Source organism: Podarcis tiliguerta (assembly GCF_965153285.1).
Source record: "Podarcis tiliguerta genome assembly, chromosome: 13".
In the NCBI taxonomy this organism is placed as follows: Eukaryota; Metazoa; Chordata; class Lepidosauria; order Squamata; family Lacertidae; genus Podarcis; species Podarcis tiliguerta.
In genome coordinates, this window is record NC_139546.1 from 24,657,073 (window position 1) to 24,683,885 (window position 26,813).

The following is a 26,813-nucleotide window of genomic DNA, read 5'->3' on the forward strand; positions in this document are numbered from 1 at the left end:
GCTGCCACTGCACCGCCACTGCACGATTTCTGTTCTCATCCTGAGGTAAATTTCTTAACCCGAGGTACTGTTTCTGGGTTAGTGGAGTCTGTAACCTGAAGCGTCTGTAACCTGAAGCGTCTGTAACCCGTGGTACCACTGTACCTAAAGAAATAGCATGCAATAATGTGTTAGGAAGCAGCGAAGCTATAAAAAGGAAAGTACAGTAATTACTCAATTGAGTTCCAAAGGCTCTAATGAAAGGTTTGGCCCACCCAGCTCCACCTATTCTCCATGTTGACATGCTGATTAAACAGAGGGAAGAACCCAAGCATGCATATTGGGATTAGCTATTAATTATTATAATTAGCTAATGATGGGCTAGGCTAGCAATTTGGCAAAAAAACACACCATACACTTAGGGGTATGATGCAATTGCACATTTGTGTATAAAAAGGTAAAAACTGCCTTCCGAGGTCACCATCACTGCATTTCTGCACAGGGAAGGTCCTCTGTACGTTGTGCTGCAAACATGAGTTTCTTTAGCCAGTCCTCCAGACAAGCCGCTTCTTCCCGCAGCAGCAGCAACAGCAGCCGAGGACCAGCAAGGATGTCTGGCCATGGAGCATGCAGCTTCAGCGGTGGATCTAGTGGCAGGGCCTTTGGTGGAAGCTCCAGTTTCAGTGGTGGATCGAGTGGCAGGGGCTTGGGTGGAAGCTCAAGCTTCAGTGGTGGATCTAGCAGAAGGACCATTGGTGGAGGCTCCAGCTGTGGTGGCGGCGCCTGGGGCTCTGGCGGGGGCATGTGCGGTATGAATGGGATGTCTGAGAGCAGAGGGAGATGGAGTTCTGGTGGCATGTCATGTGGTGCTGGTGGGTCCTGGGGCTCAAGCGCTGGGTGGGGCGCCATTGGAGGTGGGTCGGCCGGGGGCTTTAACGGCTTCGGGGGCGGCGAGGGCGGACTCCTTTCCGGCGGCGAGAAGCAGACGATGCAAAATCTCAACGACCGCTTGGCAGCCTATCTGAACAACGTCCAAGCGCTGGAGGAGGCGAACAGTGACCTGGAGAGGAAGATTGCAGAATGGTACGAGAAGTTTGGAGGAAGCACCAGAGGCGGAGAGCAACGGGATTACAGCAAGTATTACACAGTCATCGATGACCTTAGGGCGCAGGTATGGAAAGAAACAAGCCACGCAGATATGTTGCAGGGCTTTATTTGCTGCATTTGTTCGATTCACAAGGCTTATACAGACGTACCTTGGAAGTCAAACGGAATCCGTTCCGGAAGTCCGTTCGACTCCCAAAATGTTCGGAAAACAAAGCGCTTCCTGCAGCCAATGGGAAGCTGCGGAAGCCCCTTCAGATGTTCGGCTTCCCAAAATAGTTTGCAAACTGGAACATCACTTATTTTGCGTTCAGGAGCCAATATGTTCAAGAACTAAGACTAGTTGTTCAAAAACCAAGGTACGGCTATATTTATGTTGTGAATTTGCAGGTGGAGGGAGGCAGGAGAGAGTTAATGGGGCCAGAAGGACTGCTGAGGTCCCTTAATGGTCAACAAGCCAAGTTGCCAAACACATCTATTAGGGAAATTACAGGAGAATGGCCCTTAATAACTAGGAAATAACTGGAGACCCCAGAACATAGGAAGGTGCCTTACACTTAGCCAAGCTACTCATCCAACTATGTCGGTGTTGTCTACACTGAGTCATAGTGACTGTCCATGATTTCAGAGAGGCTTCTCTCCTAGTCTGTTCTGGAGATGCCAGGGATTGAATCTGCATGCAAAGCAGATGCTCTATCATTGAGTTACAGCCCTTTCTCAAAGACACCCCTGGAAGGTGAGATCCATTTTGACAAAGGGCATACTTTTATTCCCCCAACCCTCACATTATTATTATTATTATCAATTGAGTTTATCTACTGCCCTATACCCAGAGGTCTCGGGGCGGGTCACAGAAATATTGCAACCTTTCTTCATAGAGTAGCCCCAGCTCCCCAGTCATTTATTGCTGAAATATTAATTTTATTTACCTACTTTTCTGTGGGTTTTTTTGTTAGTATTCTTCCATTCTAATTAAAAAAACTCCTTAAACTTATTGGATGCTTAGTTTTAGACAAAATCTATTCTAACTATATAAAAGAGAAGAAAGAAATGATGTCGTTTTAAAACCCGTATATCTCTCATCTGTCTATTTAATACTATATATTCCCCTCATTAATTAAGCAGACTTGTCTTGACTTCCCACAACAAAAGGAGACAAGATATGTAACATAATTCATAATCCGTCTTATTCTTGATGGTGCTAAATAATAACTACTGTACAAATTAAAATTGGGTGGGAATTTCCAACAACACTGTCGTTTATTTCTCTGGGGGAAGCCATGACTATTTAAAGTGGTATCATAGTGCTTTAAATGTGTGTGAATGAGTTGGGAGAGGAACTTACTGCATGTCCGAATCCAACATTCAATTATATATTAATTATTGATTCTTTCTTTTGCAGATAATTGCTGCAATTACAGACAATGGCGGCCTCATTTTGCAGGTTGACAATGCTAGGCTGGCTGCTGCTGACTTCAAGCTGAAGTAAGTGGGACAAAATGGGCATCTGCTCCACATCCTGGTGGAGATGTTTGCTGAATCATTCGCGTAGAGCAGAAAAACCAGCCTATTGTGAGATCTCCAGCATGCATATCCCATGAGGTGTAAATACAGTACATTTACTGTATGCTTGGGTGGAACAAATTCATACCCACCAGCCAATGAATTGCATTTGTATGCCTCAGCACAGACCCAACCATGTCAACTCAGAAGTACGTCCCATGGATTTCAGTGGGGCTTACTCCCAAGGGTTATAGGGCTGCAGCCCTAATTTCACATCATAAATTTAGCTGAGTGCTTCACTAATTCCAGGTTTGGTTCATAATGTGTGACAAAAACACCGCTGATAACCACACCTTCTTTAAAACCTGATATGCAAGCAAATAGCCCCAACATAAAGCTGTGGGTTAAACCACAGAGCCTAAGACTTGCCGATTAGAAGGTTGGCAGTTCGAATCCTCATGACGGGGTGAGCTCCCGTTGCTCAGTCCCTGCTCCTGCCAACCTAGCAGTTTGAAAGCACATCAAAGTACAAGTAGATAAATAGGTACCACTCTGGTGGGAAGGTAAACAGCGTTTCCATGTGATGCTCTGGTTCGCCAGAAGCGGTTTAGTCATGCTGGCCACATGACCCAGAAGCTGTACGCCAGCTCCCTTGGCCAATAAAGCGAGATGAGCGCCGCAACCCCAGAGTCGGTCACGACTGGACCTACTGGTCAGGGGTCCCTTTACCTTTAAAATAATATAGGAACTTAAGAAGAGCCTGCTGAATCAGGCCAGTGGCCCATCTAGTCCAGCATCCTGTTCCCACAGTGGCCTGTGGGAAATCTGCAAGCAGGATTTGAGCGCAAGAGACCTCTCTCCTCCTGTGGTTTCCAGGAACTGGTCTTCAGAAGCTTTGTTGCCTCCAACCGTGAAGAAAGCTGATGAAGGCATGGAAGAAAACACTCACAGAGAAGGAACATGTTCCCCTCTCTGTGTTCAGATGTTTCCCACATGATCTGCTGACAACCTTTTTAATCCATTTTGCTTCAGGTACGACAATGATGTGGCTCTCCGCCAGAGCGTTGAAGCTGACACCAATGGCCTCCGTAAGGTCCTAGATGAGATAACCATGAGCAGGAGTGATCTTGAAATGCAGATTGAAAGCCTGACTGAGGAGCTTGAGTATATGAAGAAGACTCATGAAGAGGTAATGTAGGTCTCAGTAATGCCTAAAGTCAGGTCCAATATGTGTGTGTTTGTGTATATTTACCTTTACATATGTAGGGTGGCGCTGTGGGTTAAAGCACAGAGCCTAGGACTTGCCGATCAGAAGGTCAGCGGTTCGAATCCCCGCGACGGGGTGAGCTCCCGTTGCTCGGTCCCTGCTCCTGCCAACCTAGCAATTCGAAAGCATGTCAAAGTACAAGTAGATAAATAGGTACCGCTCTGGCAGGAAGGTAAACGGCGTTTCCGTGTGCTGCTCTGGTTCACCAGAAGTGGCTTAGTCATGCTGGCCACATGACCCAGAAGCTGTCTGCAGACAAACGCCGGCTCCCTCGGCCTATAGAGCGAGATGAGCGCTGCAACCCCAGAGTCGGTCACGACTGGACCTAATGGTCAGGGGTCCCTTTACCTTTACCTTTACATATACACACGCATCTTAAGAGCAATGGGTGCTTGGCAGGGGACTTAATAGTATTGGTTTGCATTACCCATATAGATAATAGGGGAGCGGGTGGCACTGTGATCTAAACCACTAAGCCTCTTGGGCTTGCTGATCAGAAGGTCGGCAGTTCAAATTCACATGATGGGGTGAGCTACTGTTGCTTTGCCCCAGCTTCTGCCAACCTAGCAGTTCAAAAGTACACCAGTGCAAGTATATAAATAGGTACCGCTGCGGCGGGAAGGTAAATGGCATTTCTGTGCGTTCTGGTTTCCATCACGGTGTTCCATTGCTCCAGAAGCTGGCTACATGAACTGGAAAGCTGTCTGTGGACAAACGCTGGCTCCTGTGGTCTGAAAGCGCGATGAGTGCCACATGCCAGTCACCTTTTCACCTTTAAAGGCCTTTTCACCTTTACATAGATAATAAACAGACCAGTGTCCAAATCAAGCTTTAGCTATGCAGGAAAAACTTAAGATAAATGCTGGCGCAGAATACAAATATTACAGGGGTACTAACCTGAATAAAATATTGTTGGGGGAGCAGGTAAGCCCTACCCCACATAATCACATGACACAGTGTACAATACAACATTTGAATGGGAATGCTCATCAATTCTGTGAGGGCCCGGCCCCCTCAAATATTTTATTGTGGGGGCCAAGGCCCCATGGTAAGAGCAGGCACCCCCAAACTCAGTCCTCCAGATGTTTTGGGACTACACCTCCCACCATCCCTAGCTAACAGGACCAGTGGTCAGGGATGATGAGAATTGTAGTCCCAAAACACCTGGAGGGCCAAGTTTGAGGGTGCCTGGGTAAGAGGGACCCCACACCTCCTGCTCAATCTATTTCGGATCAGATACAGACCTCTCTGGAGTCTGGGCAGTAGAAGCAAAGCTATTGAAACCAGTCAATGTCATCTAGAAAACATTACAATTACTCAGAGATACTCTTGGTATTTTAAAAAAAAAAAATTATTTATTTTCCTGCTCTTGCAGCAAGTGTTGAAAGAACATTTTTATTGATGCAGGATATGAGCTCTGTGACTGATACCACGGCCGGAGGCATTGATGTGCAAATGAATGCCGCCCCAGGAGTTGACCTGACTGCGCTCCTCAATAAGATGAGAGGAGAATATGAAGCCCTCGCTGAGGAGAACAGGCAAGACATTGAGGCCTGGTTCAACGAACAGGTAGGTGGCGGAAATGTTCACTTTTTTATTATTTCAATAGTTTTCATTTGGTTTTACAAATTCATTCACACTCATAGTCACAAGTAATAAAAAATAACACAAGATTCTTCTGAAAATCAAGACTTCCCTCCTCCCCTCCATGGGTTCTTTAAGGTAACTGTTTTTTAAAACTGCATATTATATGTCCATCTAATTTACAATCCTCCATTGTAGGTCTATGTATCATTGCAACCTTTCAAACCTGCCAAAGAGTTCAAGTGTTTACAGTGGTCTTTCAAATATAATATGAATTTGTCCCATTCCTTGTTGAAGCTTTAATCCTCCTGATTTCTGATTTTCCCATTTAATCTTGCCATCTCTACATAGTCCAGTAGTTTCATCTGCCAGTCCACCTTCGTAGACATCTTGTCATCTTCCCAGCTCTGGGCAAACAGCATCCTTGCAGCTATTGTAGCATACATAAACAATTTTTTCAGTTCCTTCAGTATCTCTGCACCTACAATTCCTAACAAAAAGACCTGTTTTTTTAACAAAAGTTATTTGAAACATATTTTTCAATCCATTATATATCATTTCCCAGAATTCCTTTATCACTGTACAATTCCACCACATATGATAAAAGGTGCCTTCTTTTTGTCTTGAGGAAATGCTCACTTTTGACTTCACAGAGGACTCTTCCTTAAGCAAAATTATTCATTTGACTAAAAATCTTTGGATAACTCTCTCCCTCTTTTAATCACTTTATTTCAGAGTCAAGAACTGAATAAGCAGATCAGCACCAGCGTCGAAGAGACCAGCACCAACAAAAGTGAGATTACCGAACTAAGACACACTCTGCAAAGCCTAGAAATGGAACTGCAAACCCAATTGTCTATGGTATAAGAATTCTTTCTTTCATTCAGTTAGCATCCTTTTTTCTTTGAGAATTTTTATTTTACAATTTTACAATTGCAAATAAACATTTCACAAGCTTTAAAATATCCAGGGACTTCCCTTCTTCTCCTTCCATGGTTCATTTTGCGTATCATACATCCCTGCATATTTTACTATAACCATTCAAATCAATTTTCCACTTTTACATCCATCAAAAATTATTTACTCTGCTGAATTTATCTTAAGGCTGCCAGTGTTTTCAGCTGTATACAACCATTTCCCACATATTCAATAAATGTTTTCCACTCTTCTTTAAATGTATGTTCTTCTTGCTCTCTTATTCTATGTGTTAAATCTGCCAGTTCTGCAGATTTTGTCGACTTAAGTTGCCTGTCCTCTTTAGTTGGGACCTCGCTCACTTTCCATTTTGGGGCTAACAGTTAGCATCTTTCTTTACTTATTACTTTATTACCTTTCTAACCCTTCCTTAAGTTTAAAACAAGAAGAGAGATAGAGAATATATACAGAGGGTACACATGGCCTTGTGGCATCCAGCCCTACCATTAAACATACTATGATCTTTTAAATGTGTTTGTGGGAGGGGCTATTTGTTTGTTTATGTTTTTTATTATCTGTTTGTGTTCTCGTTTTATCTTTTTATTCAACTTCCAATGTTCCATCCCCCCCCCTTTCATCAGAAACAATCTCTGGAGGCCACCCTGGCAGATGTAGAAGGCAGATTCTGTGGCGAACTTGCCCAGATACAAGGAGTGATAAGCAACGTGGAGGGACAAGTGGTGCAGATCAGGGAAGACATGGAAAGCCAAAATAGAGAATATGAACAGCTCCTGGATATCAAGATCCGCCTGGAGAATGAGATCGAGACTTACCGAAGTCTGCTGGATGGAGGAGACAGGTGAAAAGGGAGGAACGTGGTAGAAGTCTGCCATTCCTAAATGTCTTTGATTCTCCTTTGCCTAAGGGTCCACACATCACTTGGTTTCTCATTGCTTAATTGGACGTTCCCCCTCTCAATATGCACATTCTCCAGTCAGTTTGCATAGTCTCCAAGAAACATGCCCTTTCTTTTTATTTCTGGTTCAGAAAAGGGCAAATGTATTATGAGGCAGCCTGCTTGTGCTGGTTAAAAGAATTGATCATTTTGAATAATGCAGACATCCTGGATTTAGAAGGTCACGATTTAAAATTCAGCTGGCATGCATGTCTCTGGTATGGGAAGGCGAAAACTTATAAAAGTTTCATGAACCATAATCTAAGGAAGAATTTGTATAGAGTTTGGGAGAAATATAAAAATCTTCTGGAAAGGAAAACATCTTTATAACTACAGTGAAACCTCGAGTTGCAGATGTAATCCGTCTCGGAGGCACATCCGCAACTTGAAGCATTCACATCCAGATGCTCCGCATCTGCGTACACATGCTGTGTGATTTAGCGCTTCTGCGCACGCGCAAAGTGGGGGAAAGGGTTGTGAGAGAAAGAGCGTGAAGTAATTCTGCACCCACCCACCCACAATAATATTAGAACACTTATTCAATACATCCAAACTTCATTACGGTTCAGATAGATGTTGCCTTTTCTCATCTTTTTTTATCTCGATCCCACATAATATCTACAATAAAGACTTTGCTGATCTTGGTACTGTCAAATGTACATTCACAGAAGCCCTTTTTTTTTTCCTATAACGAAGTCTAAAGTTTGTTTTTTACTGTTCTTATAGTGATTTTGAATCTGGATCCAGAAGAACCTCTTCAGAAACTAGATCTAGAGGATCTGTAGGTTCAAGTTCTAGAGACCAGACATCTTCCAGCTCTGGATCCAGAGCTTTTGGCAGTGGAGACTCGAGATCCACAGGATCTAGAGGGTTCGGATCTTCCGGTTCTTCAGATTCCAGATCCAGGGTCCAAGAAACTTCCAGCTTTCAGTCACAGTCCAGAGGCTCTGGGTCTGCAGACTCACAATCTAGAAGCTCAGGATCTACAGACAGAGGATTTAGTGGTGAAAGTTCCCAGGATTCAGGATCAAGATATGGAAGCAGCAGCAGAGGTAATACATGTTGCTCTTATTTTTCTGTTAAAAATGCACATTTCTATTTTTGTTAAAAATGCACATTTATTTTGCTACTAATTTCAGAGGGTGAAATAGTGCTGATAAATTGCCTATTGGAGTACCAAAATTGAACTGAGAAAGTTCCGTATATGGCAGGGTTGTGCTGGTGAAGGAAGAATCAATGTTAAGGAGCCACCAGTGTAATAACAACTTTACCTCAGATGGTCACTGTGGCGTTTGCCTCCTAGAGTGGGTCATAAGGAAAGGGTTAAATGAGTGTGATGTGATTGGCCAGTGGGAATGCAAGGGAGGAGTAAAAGTTAGAGTGGGAGGTTTTGAAAGTCAGTTGAGGTTTGGGAATTGGAGAGGGAGGATTAGGTGTGGGTTGGTAGAGTTGTATTGTGAGAGTGAGAGGAATTGTCAGGTGGAGTCAGATAGATAGTTGGGAATAATCAGTTTGAAGTTGTTAGGAACTAAGATCTAAGCAAAATTAACTGAAACCATAAGCTTGTTCCTGCATTTAAAAATAAACTTGATTATTTGTTAATGTTAACAACTGTCTGGACTCCGTGTGTCCCCGTGAGATATGGCGTGGTGGCAACGGAAAAAGCAATCGCAGTGGCGGCACAAGGTCAATAGACCAGGGGCCCTGTGTGTGATCGCCACAGTCACCCAGTGCAGAAATTGCCCAATGGGATGGTTGATCAGGGTTGCAGCTGCTCCCATTGACCCTCGTCCCTCCAAGCTGCTATTTACATGGGCTATGAATTGTGGGTCAACTCTGGGCAAATGGGATATTGATGGCACAGAGTGTGTGGCACAATGATAGAGCATCTGCCTTACATACAGAACATCCCAGGTTCAATCACCTACATATCCAAGCAGAACTGGGAAAACAGACAGAAACCTGGATAGCTGCTGCCAATCAGTATAGACAATACTGGCTTATATGGGTCAATGGTCTGGTTCACTATAAGGCAGCTTTCTGTATTTCTAAGTAGTACAGTACACACCCCCCCCCCCATGTTTAAATAAGAGCTCCATGATCTGCCTGTTTAAAAGAATAACTGCTCTCCTAAATGCCTGCATTTTCTTTCTTGCACAGATGTACAAAAAACAAGAGTGATCAAGACAATAGTGGAAGATAGAATTGGTGATCAAGTCGTCTCGACTCACGTCCAGTCGGTTGAAGAAAAGCCAATTAAATAAGCCATCTCTGATTCTCATGGAGAATCTTTTGAAGCATGCCATAGCAGATGCATGCCATGAAAAAAGCTATGCCAAGGTGTCAGGAGCTTGAAGATTTCTGCCTTAAACCCACAATGCCGTGTTAAAATTGCCTTTTTTCTCTGCTTCTGTCACTGCTGCTTTCTTGAGCACCTTTCTTCCATGCAAACCAAGACAGAAAACCGTGATCTTATCGGCTAGCAGCCTACAATAAAGATTTTCCTTCTGTAGCAAGTAAATGATAACATTGTGGTCAGGTGTCTTTATTTTAAAGCATTGTCTACATACTGCCTGTGCCAGTCTTCTCCAAACTGGTGGCTTCTAGGCGTGTGGGACTACAACTCCCATTAGCCCCGACCAGCACAGCAAGGAAGGAAGGTGGATCTCTTGGTTTCAGATATACAAACCAGTCCCAGAAGGGACAGCCCTCAAACTGAGGACACCATCTAGGAGAGGGCTGCCCTCTGAGCATCCTTCAAAAGAGAGGACTACACTCAGTAAAACAATAACAGCAGCCCTGTTTCCAAGTTACTGCAGCTGTGTGCATCTTAATTGCCCAGCCCCATGAAGATCCTCCACATAGAAGCCCCAGTGATCATGAAGGTCATCTCCATGAATGTGAGGCCAGGCTGTGAGTTCAAAAAAACTCTGCACTCCTGAAACACTTGTGGAGAAGCTGTCATTAGACCACCAGTCACATGTTGGTGCAGGGATAGGCCAGAGGGCTGAATGTGGCCCTCTAGGCCTCTCTACCTCTCAGGAGAGACGTGGGTGGCACTGTGGGTTAAACCACAGAGCCTAGAGCTTGCCGATCAGAAGGTTGGCGGTTCGAATCCCCGCGATGGGGTGAGCTCCCGTTGCTTGGTCCCTTCTCCTGCCAACCTAGCGGTTCGAAAGCACGTCAAAGTGCAAGTAGATAAATAGGTACCGCTCCGGCAGGAAGGTAAATGGTGTTTCCGTGCGCTGCTCTGGTTCACCAGAAGCGGCTTAGTCATGCTGGCCACATGACCCGGAAGCTGTATGCCGGCTCCCAGAGTCGGTCACGACTGGACCTAATGGTCAGGGGTCCCTTTACCTTTACCTCTCGGGAATCTAGGCTACACTTCCTCCCTAGCCACCCATTCTTTCCCCAAACTACACCCCTTATCTGCCCTATTTCACACCCTCGACGGCTGTGTTTTCCTGACTGGAATATGTTCTAATAATTCTGCTTGATTTCCAGGACAGAGAATGTGTGTAGAAACTTATTCCACCCACTTTTGCTCTGCCCAGCACTGACTTGTGGCCCCTGGAAGATTGCCACAGGGGAATGTGGCCCTCAAAGTCCTCATCTCTGTTCTTGGATCCTGGAGTTTGGTATGACAAGTTTCCTGCCCAGACCCAAACTGCAGGGGACGTGGATGTGGCCAACTGAAAACAGGAGTGGGGAAATGAGAATGGGAAAAAAAACCAATAATTGCAGATTCTCCCATCCCTATCAGTTGGTGGCCTTAAACAAGTAACACAGGGATTATAGTGATCCGACACATAAGGTTCCTAGGAGTCCAGACAAACTGAAAATGGCACAGCACTTCACACATTAAATTTACTAAATAAATAATTCTTAGCAATAAATCCTAGCTTCACTGAAACTGTCATCAGCTTCAGCAGCCAAAGACTACACCCTTTGGCAAACAGCTGTCGCCCGTAAATTTTGCTGCTGCAAGATGGGTGTAATTTCTGTCACCTTCTGTTCCTGTGCTGGGCTGATCCAATTAATAAACCAGATTGCCTTATTCTGCAGAATGAAAGTCCCCAAATTAAACAGCTGCATTCCAAAGTCCATCTGTACAATGGTACCTCAGGTTACATACCCTTCAGGTTACAGACTCAGCTAACCCAGAAATATTGCCTCGGGTTAAATACTTTGCTTCAGGATGAGAACAGAAATTGTGCTCCGGTGGCGCGGCAGCAGCAGGAGGCCTCACTAGATAAAGTGGTGCTTCAGGTTAAGAACAGTTTCAGGTTAAGTACGGACCTCCGGAAAGAATTAAGTACTTAACCTGAGGTACCACTGTATAGGTCAGTTGGCCCATTTTACCTACCCATGTAGTCTAAATGACCACAGTTGACTTTTTTGTCTTTCTTAAGGGCTGCCTCCTTTTCATTCAAAAAAAACAACAGGGGGAACTGTAGCTCTTGTTCCTCTCAGTGTACTGTACTTTGTAGGCACCTTTGAAGCCAATGGCATCCTGGCTGCCTACCAGCCTATTATCTTCCCCTTGTTTCCCAAAAGGTCAATGAGTATAACAGCTGAGTTTATGCAGGAACAGTATCCTGCATATCCAAAGTAGTACTGGAGAAGATTGGTGGTATTGCAGCCCGTTCACTCTGGAAACATAGCAATGGCTGGCTACCTGCCACTCTTACTTTATTACGATTTGTTAATTGATATCATTTTACCCTACCCTTCCTCCAAGGAGCGCACAGCAGCGTACATGTGCCTTCCCTGCCACAGCGCATTTTATTCTCACAACAACCTTGCACGGTAGGTTAGATTAAGTGTGCAGCTGACCCAAGGTTGCAGACTGAGCGGACAGACAAGGTCAGCTGGTTGCCCTAAAAGAGGACATCAATTCGCATAACTTTTGAATGTGCTGTGTGCACATAGGTGCAAATTTCGGGGAGGGGGGAATCAAGATAATTTAAATAGAAATGCATCTCGGTCCAGTATACCTGAAGGAGTGTCTCCACCCCCATTGTTCTGCCCAAACACTGAGGTCCAGTGCCAAGGGCCTTCTGGTGGTTCCCTTGCTGCGAGAAGTCAAGTTACAGGGAACCAGGCAGAGGGGCTTCTCAGTAGTGGCACCCACCCTGTGGAACGCCCTCCCACCAGATGCCAAAGAGAAGAAAAACTACCAGACTTTTAGAAGACATCTGAAGGCAGCCCTGTTTAGGGAAGCTTTTAATGTTTAATAGACTACAGTGGTACCTCAGGTTACATATGGGGTGTGGTGCGTTGCCCACAGGGGCGTGGTGCGTGTCCTGGGGGCATGGCACATGTCCTGGGGGTGTTGCGCGCATCCTGTGACCATGGTGTGCCACCTGCGGGGGCATGGCGCCCAGCGCTGGCAGGGGGCAGCAGCGACGGCACCCCACTGGGATTGCGCTGCCGGGGGTGCTGCGCTCCCCACCCCCACCCCATCTTCCTCCACTAGTGCCTGCATGCCGCCTGCTCAATCTGCTCTCTGGGTGCTAACTCTTCACAGCAAATGCCAAGTTCCCTGCATGCTCTATCTTTAAAATGGACTCGGGCCAGACCAGAGGGGCCTCCGAACACAGGATTTTCCTGCGACACCTCTTCCGATGAAGGCCTTTTCTTTTGTAAAGTAAGATACAAAGCCACCCCAAATCTAGCTCCCTTGCACACTGCCTCATGCCCCATCCAGTATCGGAGATTACGATCCACTCAGGTGGCCCCGTCCTCCGTGACGTTGCGTAATTCGTTTTGATCCCATCACTCCAAGAATTACAATTCGCTGTAACAACAGTATTTATGCAGCACTTCAGAATGTCCACAAACACTGTCTCGGTAATCCTTATAACACCCAGGGAGATTTGTCAGGACTCTTACTCTCCCCATCTTGCAAAGATATAGGTGCAGCTGATGATAAGAGGCAGGAAACTACTTACTTCGTTAGTGCAGGCTGCATAAGACTACCTAACGGGATGATGGCCAAAGAGAAGTTTAAATTAGGGGCTTCCGGGTTCAGAGGTCAAAGTCTCTGAGGCACTTGGCTACGCTTGCTCTCACTCAGGGTGGACAGAAGACAGATCAGGATCCCTGTATTATTATTATTATTATTATTATTATTATTATTATTAATTGAATTTATATACCACCCTATACCCAGAGATCTCAGGGCAGTTCACAAAAAGACTGCAATATATAAAATCAAAACAAAAACAATAACCCGATAATACCCTCCAAAAAAAGAGCTACATTTTAAAAGGGTATGGGATGTTGATCAGGTCAACCAAAGGCCTGGTTAAAAAGGAATGTTTTTGCTTGGTGCCTAAAGGTGTATAATGAAGACACCTGGCAAACTTCCCTGGGGAGAGCATTCCACAGATGGGGTGCTACTGCAGAGAAGGCCCGTTCTCATGTTGCCACCCTCTGAACCTCTCGAGGAAGAGGCACATGAAGGAGGGACTCAGATGATGATCTCAGGGTCCAGGTAGGTTCATGCGGAAAGAGGCAGTCTGTAAAGTATTGTGGTACTGAGCCATTTAACGCTTTATAAGGCAAAACTAGCACTTTGAATTGGGCCCAGAAACTAATTGGTAGCCTGTGCAGTTGGACCGGGATCGGTGTAATATGCTTAAAATGTCTTGCTCTGGTGAGCAACATGGCTACTGAGTTCTGCACTAGCTGAAGTTTCCGAACCGTCTTCAGAAGCAGCCTAGAAGCCAAGGTGATCCAAAAAAGCTGAGGACTGAGGTCAGGCGACAGGAGGTAATTCATCACACACAGCATAGTTATGGAATTTTATACAAGATGTTGGGATGACCACCTCTGTCCTGTTCTCATAATCTTCAAGCAGGACCTGAGTGCCACAGGGTTCTCCCCACCTGAGATTCCCAGCAACACGTACACACAAGAATAATGATTTTGTCTTGCTGCCTTATCCTGGTTGTACGTATCTTTTATTTTTTCTTAGGAACGCCTAAGTCTTCAAGCTGACTTGATTCAGCAAGAGCGATCTCAATCATCCTACACTTCCATCACGAAACCATTAGTTTCCATTTCCCAAGTTCCAAAGCCGGTTTGATGAAGCAGATTCTTTAAATATGTTTCATTCACTGGATCCTTGACAATTTGAGAGCAAAAAGCTTCAGGAAATCAAAGCAGCGCCTTGTGAGTTTAGCCTTAAGACGCGGTGCGTAAAGAAATAATGAGAATATCAAACTTCCGCGTCAGAAAAGCAGACAGCTGAGACAGCTGAGACAATTTCGCAGGGCTAATACAAACTGCATAGTTCTCTCTCTGCACCACCCAGGGTGAGGAAATCGCAACGCGAGGGAACCATCCTTGAAAAGCGGTTTGCACACCCCTCTGCCACAAAAGAGTGTTGCAAGTGCGAGTGTGGAAAAAAAGTGGGTAGGGACCCAAAGAAATATGTTTATAATGATGGGCTTTGAAAACACACAGAGAGAGGCGGCAGGTGGGATGGGAGGAATTACTCAACCTTGCTGAAAAGATGGTGGTGATGATGAATGTTTCGGCCAGGTGATATCCACCCATTCGCCATCTTGGGAGTGGGGTGGGAGACGACTCACAAATGGCCCAGGGGGCAAATGAACAAGATGGAAGACCGGGCCAAGTTATTAATATCCATCAGTCATGAAGGCTTGAAATGATAAATCTTCCAAACAAACAATGCAGCGATGAAATGACGTTCCAACGAAGGAACACACCCTTAACAAAGTCGGCATATAAAACCTTGATGCTCTTCTGACTGCTCAAGAAAACTCCCCTTGGGTGAATCCTCTGCTTTTCTCCCCGCAAGCTTGCTTAAAACTTCCTTGAGATCATGTCTTACTTTAGCCGGGGATCTAGGCAGGTTTCCTCCTCTCACTGCGGTGGGGCGTCTATAAAGCTTTCTGGCTGCGGAGCGCATGCCTTGGGTGGAGGGTCCTTCAGCACAGGGAGCTTTGGTGGTGGGGCAGCCTGGGGCACGAGGTCAGGATGGGGCAGCCTGGGAGGTGGGGCTGGGGGCTACTTCCAGAGCTACAGCTGTGGTGGCGCTGCCGGCAGCGATGGTGGGCTTCTCTCGGGAGGGGAGAAAGAAACCATGCAGAACCTGAACGACCGCTTGGCCTCCTACCTATCCAAGGTGCGGGCTCTGGAGGAGGCCAACAGCGACCTGGAGCTCAAAATCAAAACCTGGTATGAGAAATCGGCGTCACACGCCGACGGAGGCCTCCGCGACTACAGCAAATACCACACCACTATTGAGGACCTTCGAAATAAGGTGAGCAAGACTTGGGAAGAGAAGGGGGATTTTGGAGGAGTGAGGCTGGCTAAAGATGGAAGAGAGGTAAAGGTAAAGGGACCCCTGACCATTAGGTCGAGTCGCGACCGACTCTGGGGTTGCGGCGCTCATCTCGCTTTATTGGCCGAGGGAGCCGGCGTACAGCTTCCGGGTCATGTGGCCAGCATGACTAAGCCACTTCTGGCAAACCAAAGCAGCACACGGAAACGCCGTTTACCTTCCCACCAGAGCGGTACCTATTTATCTACTTGCACTTTGACGTGCTTTTGAACTGCTAGGTTGGCAGGAGCAGGGACCGAGCAATGGGAGCTCACCCCATCGCGGGGATTCGAACCGCCGACCTTCTGATCGGCAAGTCCTAGGCTCTGTGGTTTAACCCACAGCGCCACAGAGGTGGGCAAATCTGTCTCTTTCAGCTTCTCTCAGTTTCTTATTTCCCCAGTCTTAAATTCACCAGTGAATTTCACCTGAGAGGCACATTCTTCTGTAATTTTACTTAATGTATATTCATGATGCATATGCTAGGATAAAGTGTGCGCAAAAATGCATATGTTAATGAAAATAACGGGGGGGGGGATATATTTTCTATCAAGGGAAATTAAACATATGCAATTTTATGCACACTTTACACCAGTATATTTGATGAAGTGTGGTTGTCAAAGGATGTCTGCGTTTTAGTTCGCTTGTTGTTTCTGAAAGTGCAAATTTGCAGGTTCACCTTTAAATGTGAAATGAATCTCAATCAAGCGTGCCATAATTTTGTGATTATGCAAGTCAGTCCTACTAAAGCTACTACTGCCTGGCTGTGAGATTTATGAAGGGGGAGGGTATTCTCTTACAGATCAACAGGCTACCTTTGCTTTTTATGGCTTCTCTCCACTCACAGCAGACCCATTGGACTGAATGGACCCAAGGATGGGAGCCAGTGTAAATTAAGCTGGTTTATGTTAAGCAGCTGCTAATGTCCGACAGATCCAAGCTCCATTCAGGAGTGGCCTGTGCTGGCTGAGCTGCCCTAAACTTGGCAGGTAAAGCAGCTCAGCTAATAGAGCATGAGGACTCTTAGTCTCATGGTTGTGGGTTCAAGCCCCATGCTGAGCAAAAAGATTCGACCCTCGTGGTTTATCCCAACTCTACAGTTCTATGACTCAATGAAAGCAAGCCCTTAGAAGAGAGTTGGATTTATATCCCCGTTTGCCAGGTTTATGTAGGCCAGGTTCTCAGGTCACGTGACTATGCTTAGGATCCAGCCTAAGTCCCCCTCCTGTCTTACCCTCACCTCAACCCCAGAATGTCATTTGTTCAGGGTTTAGGCCAGCTGAAGGACTACTGGGCTCAGCTCAGGCAGCTGGGTCTTGGCCAAACTGGGATGTGGGAGATACAGTGGCCATATCTATGGCTCAGCCAGGATCAGGTAGCTATACCAACATAGCCTGGCCAGGTGATTGAGAGCCAGTGTGGTGTAATGGTTAGAATGCTAGACTAGGACTTGGGAAACCAGGGTTCAAATCCCCACTCAGCCATGAAGCTCACTGGGTGACCCTGGGCCACACAAAGTCTCTCAACTTAACCTACCTCACAGGGCTATTGTGCGGATCAAATGGGGAGGAGGCGAAGTCTGTTAACCAGCTTAAGCTACCTATAGGAAAGGTCGGATGGGAATGTAATAAATAAAACAAATTCAGCTTTAGGATCGTGCCCTTGATCATGTCAATTCAGAGTAAAACTCAGCCCAGTGCCCCCTCATGTGTTTTAATGATGCATTTACTCTTATTTTTAATCTTTACGTTTGTTTCAGAATTTTTCTACTCAATTTGAGCGATTTTGTTGGAGGGAGGAAAGAGGGATGTAATCTTTTTGTGTCAATAATATAAATGATTTGCTTTTTTTACTTCCTTTTTCTATATCCCCCTCCAATGCAGATAATTGCTGTGAGTGTCACAAACGCCAGCATTATCCTGCAGATAGACAATGCCAGGCTGGCTGCAGATGACTTCAAAATGAAGTAAGTTTGAACCCAATCAGGGTATCCGTGCTATTTTTCTTTTTTTTAAAAAAAGAGGTGCTGGAACTCACCATGAACGCCTTCCTTGTTCTCTTATCATGGCGATGGCGCCCACCTGAGGGGTGCTGAAACTGAGCTCCAGAGAGTTCCGGCTTTTTTTCTGGGGGGACGCATACCCCTAAACATTTTCTGAATCTAATGGGAGAAGAAACTAAAAATATTTTTTAAATTACCATATTTTTCGCTCTATAAGACACACCAGACCACAAGACGCACCTAGTTTTTGGAGGAGGAAAACAATAAAAAAAATATTCTGAATCTCAGAAGCCAGAACAGCAAGAGGGATCGCTGCGCAGTGAAAGCAGCAATCCCTCTTGCTGTTCTGGCTTCTGGGATAGCTGCACAGCCTGCATTCGCTCCATAAGACGCACACACATTTCCCCTTACTTTTTAGGAGGGAAAAAGTGAGTCTTATAGAGCAAAAAATATGGTAGCTCCTTCTCTATCACGGTGTACCATCAGTTCCGTTGCTACCCCCAGTGGTGGCCTCATTTCCTGTCATGGTATTTCCTGAGTCTCAGACAGAATGAGAGTACCCCTAAACATTTTTTAAGAAAAAAAGCACTGGTTCCAGCTTGGGGGGGGGACTGTATATACCTAATTTTACTTGTAAATATGACCAAAACAAACAGCCTGATAAGCAGAGTCTCAGGCTTCTCAACACAATGACAATCAAATAACTGGCCAAGCCAATACAATAGCCAAAGTTAAGTACTTGAGCAAGCTAAGCACTTTAAGAAATAATAATAATTCCTCTTCAAAGATATGAAAACGAGGTGTTCCTTCGCCAGAGCGTTGAGGCAGACATCAATGGTCTGCGCAAAGTCCTTGATGAACTGACTCTGTCCAGGAGTGACCTAGAAATGCAGATTGAGACCCTGACTGAAGAGCTGGCCTACCTCAAGAAGAACCATGAAGAGGTAAGGCAGCCATCTTGCTCAAGCAACTGACAGCATAACTCCAGGTGTTGTTAGGTGGTTCCTGAGCTCCAGGACTTTTGCACTGAGCCCCAGGTGTCCTGTTCCATCCTGTTCCCTTTTTCGTGAACTTGTTTTGTTTTGAACTTTGCTAAGTTAAAGGTCAGCCGGGCACACCTCAAAGCACAGGAAGATCCCAGCAGTCCACTAATCTTAAGTTGCCCAAAGGCATCCATGCATACAGTTTGCATATGCTGATCTACGCAAATTTGTTTCCTGCCCCAGTGCCCCAAATCCTCTCCGTATTTAGCAACTCCCCTAGTACAACTTGATTAGTTAGCAATCCAAAATGGTTGGATTTAGGGAATGTTCAGTGCTGATAACAATAATGATAGCAAGAGGTGCTTCACTGAGCAAAAGCTCAGCAGCTTACAGGAGGTGTGAGAAAGCATAAGGCTAGCAAAACTCGTTTCTGAAGGGTGATCAATTTCCTCAGATTTGGGACACAAGTTCCATACCCCTGGGTTACAGGTTCTCCACTGCATTAACCAGAATGAGGCAGCCCCCTCAAGCAGCAGAGGATCAGGTGGGATGGCAACCGCCAACCTATTCCTTTTGAGCCCACCCCCTGCCCCCTGCTATTCCTACCCCTCTGAGCTGGTGCTTTTCTGGCAGTGATTCCTTCTCCCTGGTGGCTTTCACTGCCTGCCTGTATGCCTGTATTCACTTACTCCCAGGGATGGGGAAAGTTTACGGGAACCCGAATGGCAAGCTTACCTTGATTGATGGATTGATTGCATTTATATCCCACCTTCTTTCTTCCAAGGAGATCAAGGTTGTGTACATGGTTCTCCTCCTCCTCATTTAATCCCTGCAACAAGCCTGGGGAGTAGTAGGTTAGGCAGAGAGGCAGCGACTGGCCAATGAATATTCATGTTTCTAGGGATGCAGAAATGCTGCATGTGTAAATGAAGTCAACGCGTTGCCACTGTGAATATGCAGAAAATGACTAATCAGTGTGGATATGTATTACAACCAGGATCAAGAGATTGTGCCTCTGATCACTGGTTGGTAGGGAGTACCGTATTTTTCGCTCTATAAGATGCACCACACCACAAGATGCACCTAGTTTTTGGAGGAGGAAAACAATAAAAAAAAAATTCTGAATCTCAGAAGCCAGAACAGCAAGAGGCATCGCTGCGCAGTGAAAGCAGCAATCCCTCTTGCTGTTCTGGCTTCTGGGATAGCTGCGCAGCCTGCATTTGCTCCATAAGACGCACACACATTTCCCCTTACTTTTTAGGAGGGAAAAAGTGAGTCTTATAGAGCAAAAAATACGGTAGATATGAGAGAAGGAAAATGCAGATACAAGAGAAGGGAAATGCACAAGTTCTGCTTGTGGGCTTTCCATGGACAGGCTGGGACTCTGATCCAGTGCAATTCTTATGTTCACAAATGTACCAACTGAGTTATGGTCCTGAGGCGTTTTGTTTGTTTGTCCCTTTCTCTTTCCTTCTTCCCTTTCTTTCTTCATGTAGGAAATGAAAAGTTTGCAAGGGATGACCTCCGGGAACGTCAACGTTGAAATGAACGCTGCCCCAGGAATTGACCTAACTACCCTCTTGAACAAGATGAGGGCAGAGTATGAGGCTCTGGCAGAGCAGAATCGCAAGGATGCTGAAACCTGGTTCGCCGAAAAGGTAAACGAAAATGCAGGGATGTGTCTAAAAACCAGCAATCTACCAGCAAATCTGTTTTTTAAAAAAAGAAATGAAATGAAATGACATTTGCCAGTCCAATCGTCTCCTTTCCTTGATTGTGAAACAGCTTACACGTGCACATTAAAATAAGCCAGCAGATTACCACTGCGCAGTGGTTCCAGGGATAACAGAACAAGAGACTTCTACCGGTTTCGCAAGTGTGTGTCTCTCCACGGTTCCCTGACTGCTCATTCCCCCCATTGCCCTTTAAACGCAGCATTTGTCCTTCCCTGTAAAACTCCAAATTCTGCAGAAGAAACCTGGAGAAGTTGGAGGGTGTATAAGATGCACTGAACATGTACAGAGTGCCCTGCTCTTATGCTTTCTGTTACTGGGGTCCGTTATACGCGGAGCTCTCATTTTACAAATGGCGGGGTAGAGCTGCTAAGCTTCTGGAAAACAGAATCAATTGCTCCGACCACATTTCTGTCATTTGAATACTATCCTGTTATTGAATTATTGCAGAGTAAGGAACTGAACGTGATGATCAACGTGAGTGCCAAGGAGACCAGCACCAACAAGAATGAGATCACAGATTTGAAACGCACCCTTCAGGCTTTGGAGATAGACCTGACATCTCAACTTGCTTTGGTATGGGGAAGAGATCTCTGCCAGATAGCATAATCGTGTTTGAATGATTAAGACAAACATCTCCCTGAAATATACACCTCCCTCTTACAAGGCTGGTTCAGGAACAAAGCTAAGTCACATTAAGCATTATGAGAATGAGCCTAGCTCTCCACCCCAAAAAAAACCCTTGTGTCCTTTGAAGCTTTCACTCCTGTTTCATTCAAACCTAGACCTTTATGCAATCTTCATTGTGGTTAATGAAAACAAGTCAACTTCAAAGAATAGTTCATGAAACCGGCTTGTTTTCATTAACTTTAGTTAAGATTGACCGCTGTTTAGGGTTCAGATGATACACACAACCCCTGAACCCTCTTCATAATTTGTTTACATACACAAGTAGTGAAAAGGGCTTAAGTTGGTTAGAAGTTATCAAGAGTCCCTGGAAATAACAGTCATTCTTTATTTGCCTCTCTTTTCATTACAAGCTGCTAGCTATGACAATAAGCAATTGGGTTGTCTCATTCTGCAGCAGCTTGCTTTCTCTGAATGGCAAATAATCTTAGCGATCTCTCCATTTTAGTCATGTTGTACCAAGAATAGCAAGACCTGAATGCCATCTCACTGGTTACAGGGATTCCTATAAGTGCAGTGCTGAAAATTTCTCCTCCATCCTCTGTCAGTTAATGAGAAAAGAAATTGGAACCAAAAATCAATAGATTTGTGAATGAAGTCAGGGAGTTTGATCTCCTTACCTTACTTTTGAGGTGGCTGAAGGATGCTTGTGAATAGCTTTTATTTCATTCTACAAATCGTCTCACCAGTGGTCTGCACCCTGCAGCCTCCCCAGGTGCCCAGACTTCCATTAAAGTTTCATAGGAACTCCTCCAATGGGGCTTTGTCAGTTGAGGAAGTATGGGTAGCCAGGGAGGCTGCAAATCATTAGAGAAATGTTTGAATGATGTTTATGTGGGGGAAACGGCATACACCTCACAACGAGAAGGTAAGCTCAAGACTGAAATTCTAAAGAAATTCCCAAGCGCATGAGGAATTAAAGCAGAAGCCTCTTTTGCAGAAGAACAAAACTCACGAGATGCGTTTGGAGGAGAGATTTCAGCACAGCACGAACTCCTATAGATTATTTATTTAGTGGATTTGATTTTGAGCCTCCTCCTTTCCAAGGGCCCAGGACAGGTGGCAACGTGTTAGAAACAAAGGCCTTTTGAGCACAGCAGCCAAAATACAAAGAACCACACAGGTAGCTTTGTGCAATTTGCAGGCTTGGGCTTGAGTTATTCACAAAAGGGTCAGCCTACACGTTAAATCGTTTGTACTTAAAAAAAACAACACCAAAAACCTGACCAATTTTTTTATTCTGAAGAAGCCACGGGGTCCCAATTCAAAACTTGTTCCTGTGCCAGATGCGGCCCTGTGCCACTTTATTGCTGAAACTCACAGGAACATAGGAAACTGATTTTGATTTTGATCATAGGAAACTGCCTTAAACTGAGTCAGAACATTGGTCCAACTTGCTCAGAACTGTCTACACAGCTCCCTTTCAGACAAGAGTTCCGGCCAGCCCTACCTAGAAATGGCAGGGATCAACACTGAGCCTCTCCACGGGTGAAGCATGAGCTCTGCCCCTTCCCCTACTGCAAGGAGCACCTTGGGGGACAAATAACTGTGGCAGGGGGACTGGTCTAGGGCCCCCAATGCAGACTGCGAGTCCATTCCAGATTGGCAGCCCTTGCCTGCCTTTTCTTAGCTATGTAACTTGCTCTCAGCAGCCCATCATGCCACAAAACAAAGCACTTTTGAAGCCGAGTTGTTTCAAATACAGGTTTGCATTTTGGAACAGGATTCTGCTGCACAAAGAGAAACGTATCAAAATTTTAAAAGCCCTTGAGCACACCAAACATAGCACTTTAGAACTGTAACTGAACTCTAGATACTCAAACGATACCATCCCTGGGTCCGTACAAGCAGAGCTTAAGAGCTTCTTTTTAAAAAAATAAATAAATGTGCATGCAAATCAATGCAAATGCAATATTGCTCTTGCAACTTAGTGGAATTGGTACATCTGGTGGATAGATTTCATTAGGTACACAAGTTAAGAATGACTTAGGGACGTGGGCATGTGTCTGAAACAGCCTGGAATTCCTTAGCAGTTGTCATCCTCCCAGGACACTCTGGGGTCTGGAAGCAACCTTCCAAAATGCTGATGGCCTAAAACATGCCCTATGTGTTACGTTTGTGTTATGGCACCCTTTTCCCTCTCAGAGGCAATCGCTGGAAGCCACCTTGGCAGAGACAGAAGGCCGCTACTGTGCCCAGATCTCCCAGATGCAAGGGTTGATTGGCAACGTGGAGACCCAAGTACAACAAATCAGGGAAGACATGGAATGCCAAAATGCAGACTACAGGCAGCTGCTGGATATCAAGATCCGCCTTGAGAATGAGATTGAGACTTACCGGCATCTGATCGATGGAGAAGTAAGGTAGGGAGCAAAAAAAGAACCCCAGGCAAGAAAGGGATCGACTTTGCAATCCAGGCTTGCCGTAAACTACTGACAATAAGGAGCAGGTTACTATCCAAAAGGGTGTAAAATTATCTCCTGTGGGACAAATCAGCTGCACTTCAGATGCTCTTTGAACTGGCATGAATGTGCAAAGCACATTGAGTAGAATTGCTTTGCAAACAAGGAATGAGGGATCTGTGGCCCGCCTCCAGGCAGTGTTGGACTTCAACTCCCATCATCCCCAGCCAGCACGGACAATGCTCAGGGATGCTGGGAACTGCAGTTTAACAACATTGGCAGGTCCACAAGCTCTCTTGCCCTCTGGTGTATCAAGGCTTCAAGCCCCATTATAGTTAAGCGTACTAGAACCTGGGTGTCACCCAGTGAAACGGAATGGTGGAAGATTCGGGATGGACAGAAGGAAGGACATCTATGCTAGAAAATAAACTATTGCCAGTGGCAATGAGCCACTGGTCTGGCCCAGAACTTGATTCTTGTTCTGAATGTGTTGCTTTGTTAAAGACCTTTGTGCTGTATACTCCCCCCCCCCCAAAAAAAAAGTTTTTGTTCACCTACTATTTACTTTTGTTTGGAGTTTTTTAATGTTCTCATTTTGTATTTTTATATCGTGAACCGTCCTTGTGATCTTTGGATGCAGAGCGGTATACAAATTGAATAAAATAAATAAGCAAGGGTAACACAAACAAACCTATTGCCTATTGCAGTGCATCTGGACACGGAGGTAGCAAAGATCTGGGATCAAAAAATGTGGGGTCTGCAACAGCTGCAGGATTAAGAGGCTCAGAATCGGCTGCAAGAGGCAGTGGATCTGGCACAGACTCCAGTGGCAGAGGAACTGCCGGTGGGAACACGCATTCTGCATCCAAAGAAAAAGGTAAGCATCATTTTGGGGGTGTCTTTCTATGTTATTAATAGATTGGGGACTAAGACCAATTTAACATCCCAGTACATTTTTTCTCCCCCTTCCATTTCATCAATGCAAAGAATTCTCGGGTTAGAACCAATTATCTATGTACCTCATCTATGAACAGAATTCTGGAGTGCAGGTTACATGGCCCACAGACAACTGAGACTCACTATTTTCAGAAAGGGCTGGATTGGCTCTGCCAGTGTGTTTGCACCACACTGGCCTCCACATCCCTTTGCCCCACCCTTTCAAAGCCGTAGAGATGCTGGCGATGGGAGGTCAGAGAAGTACCAACCCCCATCCCTCACTGCCTGCAACTGTCTGGAAATAACAAAAGCTTCCAGGTTTGCTCATAGACTCCTCCTGGGTTGGATGAAGATTTCTCATTTTAATACATTTTAAATATTTCAATAGTTATTACAGCTAAATTGTAGATCTAGCGTGAACCTACTTGATTTGCTCTTTCCTAACTAACATGTTAATTGAAACGCACCTGTCTTTCGAAATTTTCAGTTCTCCAAATTTGGGGACAGATGCATGCCAGCGTAACTCTTGCATTTGTAATCGCTAAAGAAATCGAGTCGGAAAAGACGCCGAATAAGTACTAAATGTTGCACCAGAAAGGTGCTCAGCCTGCTTGGTTGTGAGTCCTGGAAGAGTTGCTTCCTGCCTTGCAGGACTTTTCCCACTTGGCCTGGGAGGGTGGGGCCCGGACTGACTCCAGCTACAAAAGCTGAGGCTGCTGAACAGACTCTTGGGCTGGGGGGTTGCTCAGGGAGTTTTATGGAAGACGGTTGCTGCTATTATTGATATTTTTTAGATCTTTATTTTATATCTTATTATTATTCATGTGGAAATTGTTCAATTTGCTTGTGAATTTTTTTTATTTTTATGACTCCTTTTGCTATGTTGCAAGTAAGTAGTTTTTTTCAAATTGTAAACTGCCTTGAACTTTGAACGACAGAAAGGCATCATACAAATTAAATGGTGTATATATGCATGCACGCAGGTAAATGCTCAGATGATGGGGCTTTGTCATTCAGGTAGATACCATTCTATTAAAAATTCTGTCCCAAAGAACGTTTGGCACGGGCATTTCAGTCACTTGTTCTTTCTTTTGTCTGTTCCGCCTTCAGAATCAAAGAAAACGAGAGTGATCAAAACCATCATTGAGGAATTAGACGAGCACGGGCGAGTAACTTCCTCCAAGGTTCAGTCTGTTAAAGAAAGCACGGTTATATAAACATCAAGATTTTATCCAGAAACACTTTCCTGCTTCTGGAAATGTTGCAGCACAAGAAGAATAAGTGTCATCTTTCACATTAATGTGCCAACATACTGAGAAGCCAACGAAAATATTTCCTTTCCTTAATTAGCAATCTGTTTAGATATTCTCATTGCTCTCCTTAGAATTCTCTTACAATAAAAAAGGTTCACTTCTCTAAAGTTAATTACAGCTTCTACTCCTGCTGCTACTTTTACTTGATTCTTCTTATATAAAGGTATTTCAAAACTTGATTTTGTGGGATGCAAATGGTTTGGTTTTTTTCTCTCCCTGGGAGAAACTAGTCACACTAAGGCAGGATGCAGGTCTGCTGCAACAGCCTCTGTGCCAGGACTTAGGGTTGTGGGTGAGTTTGTCATCAAGCATAATGCCTCTGCTTACAGCATTGCACATTTATTGGGTAATCCAGACCCTCAGTGGCATCTGACGGAAGAATATTTAAAGAGGCACAGGCCCCGGCCTCACTGCAAGAGCTCCACTGCTCCCTTCCAGTGCACCAGTACAGTCGTACGCTGGAAGTCGAATGGAATCCATTCTGGAAGTCCGTTCAACTTTCAAAATGTTCAGAAACCAAAGCTCAGCTTCTGATTGGCTGCAAGAAGCTCCTGCAGCCAATCGGAAGCCGTGGAAGCCCCGTTGGATGTTCAGGTTCCAAAAAACATTTGCAAACTGGAACAATCACTTCTGGGTTTGCAGTGTTTGGGAGCCAAACATCCAATTACCAAGGCACTCAGGATCCAAGGTATTGCTTTTCCACACTGCAGCTTTTCGTAAACCAAGTGAGCTCCCCCCCCCCCCAACACACACACTTCCCAGCAATCAACGATCTCTGCGGAAGTGCCCTGGGGCTGATTCACAATAAATGTGGGCAGGTGCCCTTCTTGTACTGAGCAGTGTGAAGTTGTTAAAAACGGAGAAAACAGCTTTATTCAGATTCACGACATGCTATTAAGCCATCATTAAAATGAGGAACAGCTGTTAAACACCAAGATGCGATTGTTACATGTCATTAGGACTGAAGCAGATTAAAGGCTGTCGACTCAAATCTTTACGGGTGCAAAAGGAGTCAAACACACGCTTATCGTTTTGCAAACACATGTAGGTGCGCTGATCAGCACACAGCTCTCTCATCATCTCCAGGATGTTTA

General features: G+C 45.1%; 3 protein-coding genes across 3 annotated transcripts; all 3 read left to right on the top strand.

Annotated features, from left to right (window-relative positions):
- Positions 1-790: 790 nt before the first annotated feature.
- On the top strand, positions 791-3,784 carry LOC310662484 (keratin, type I cytoskeletal 24-like; the record flags this gene model as incomplete). Its single annotated transcript, XM_083409417.1, has 3 exons — positions 791-1,150; positions 2,486-2,568; positions 3,619-3,784. The coding sequence occupies 3 exons, from the start codon at positions 791-793 to the stop codon at positions 3,782-3,784; spliced, it is 609 nt and encodes a 202-aa protein (XP_083265543.1).
- A 1,479-nt stretch (positions 3,785-5,263) lies between these two features.
- Positions 5,264-10,462, top strand: LOC310662664 (keratin, type I cytoskeletal 10-like; the record flags this gene model as incomplete). The annotated part of the gene is made up of 5 exons (XM_083409608.1): positions 5,264-5,422; positions 6,173-6,298; positions 6,994-7,211; positions 8,034-8,359; positions 9,468-10,462. 5 exons carry the CDS (start codon positions 5,264-5,266, stop codon positions 9,569-9,571), a joined length of 933 nt encoding a protein of 310 aa, XP_083265734.1. The 3' UTR covers positions 9,572-10,462.
- Positions 10,463-14,344: 3,882 nt separating this feature from the next.
- On the top strand, positions 14,345-25,898 carry LOC310661959 (keratin, type I cytoskeletal 12-like). The gene is made up of 8 exons (XM_083408694.1): positions 14,345-15,603; positions 17,547-17,629; positions 18,453-18,609; positions 20,145-20,306; positions 20,832-20,957; positions 23,214-23,431; positions 24,178-24,347; positions 25,517-25,898. Exons 1-8 carry the CDS (start codon positions 15,163-15,165, stop codon positions 25,621-25,623), a joined length of 1,464 nt encoding a protein of 487 aa, XP_083264820.1. The 5' UTR covers positions 14,345-15,162; the 3' UTR covers positions 25,624-25,898.
- Positions 25,899-26,813: the final 915 nt, after the last annotated feature.

What these genes read in the sequence shown, in the direction of transcription:
- LOC310661959 (XM_083408694.1), top strand. Translation starts at nt 15,163, where the DNA reads ATGTCTTACTTTAGCCGGGGATCTAGGCAGGTTTCCTCCTCTCACTGC. An exon ending in TCAAGAAGAACCATGAAGAG is followed by an intron (nt 18,610 to 20,144) that starts GTAAGGCAGCCA and finishes TTCTTCATGTAG; the next exon opens with GAAATGAAAAGTTTGCAAGG. An exon ending in TGACATCTCAACTTGCTTTG is followed by an intron (nt 20,958 to 23,213) that starts GTATGGGGAAGA and finishes TTTCCCTCTCAG; the next exon opens with AGGCAATCGCTGGAAGCCAC.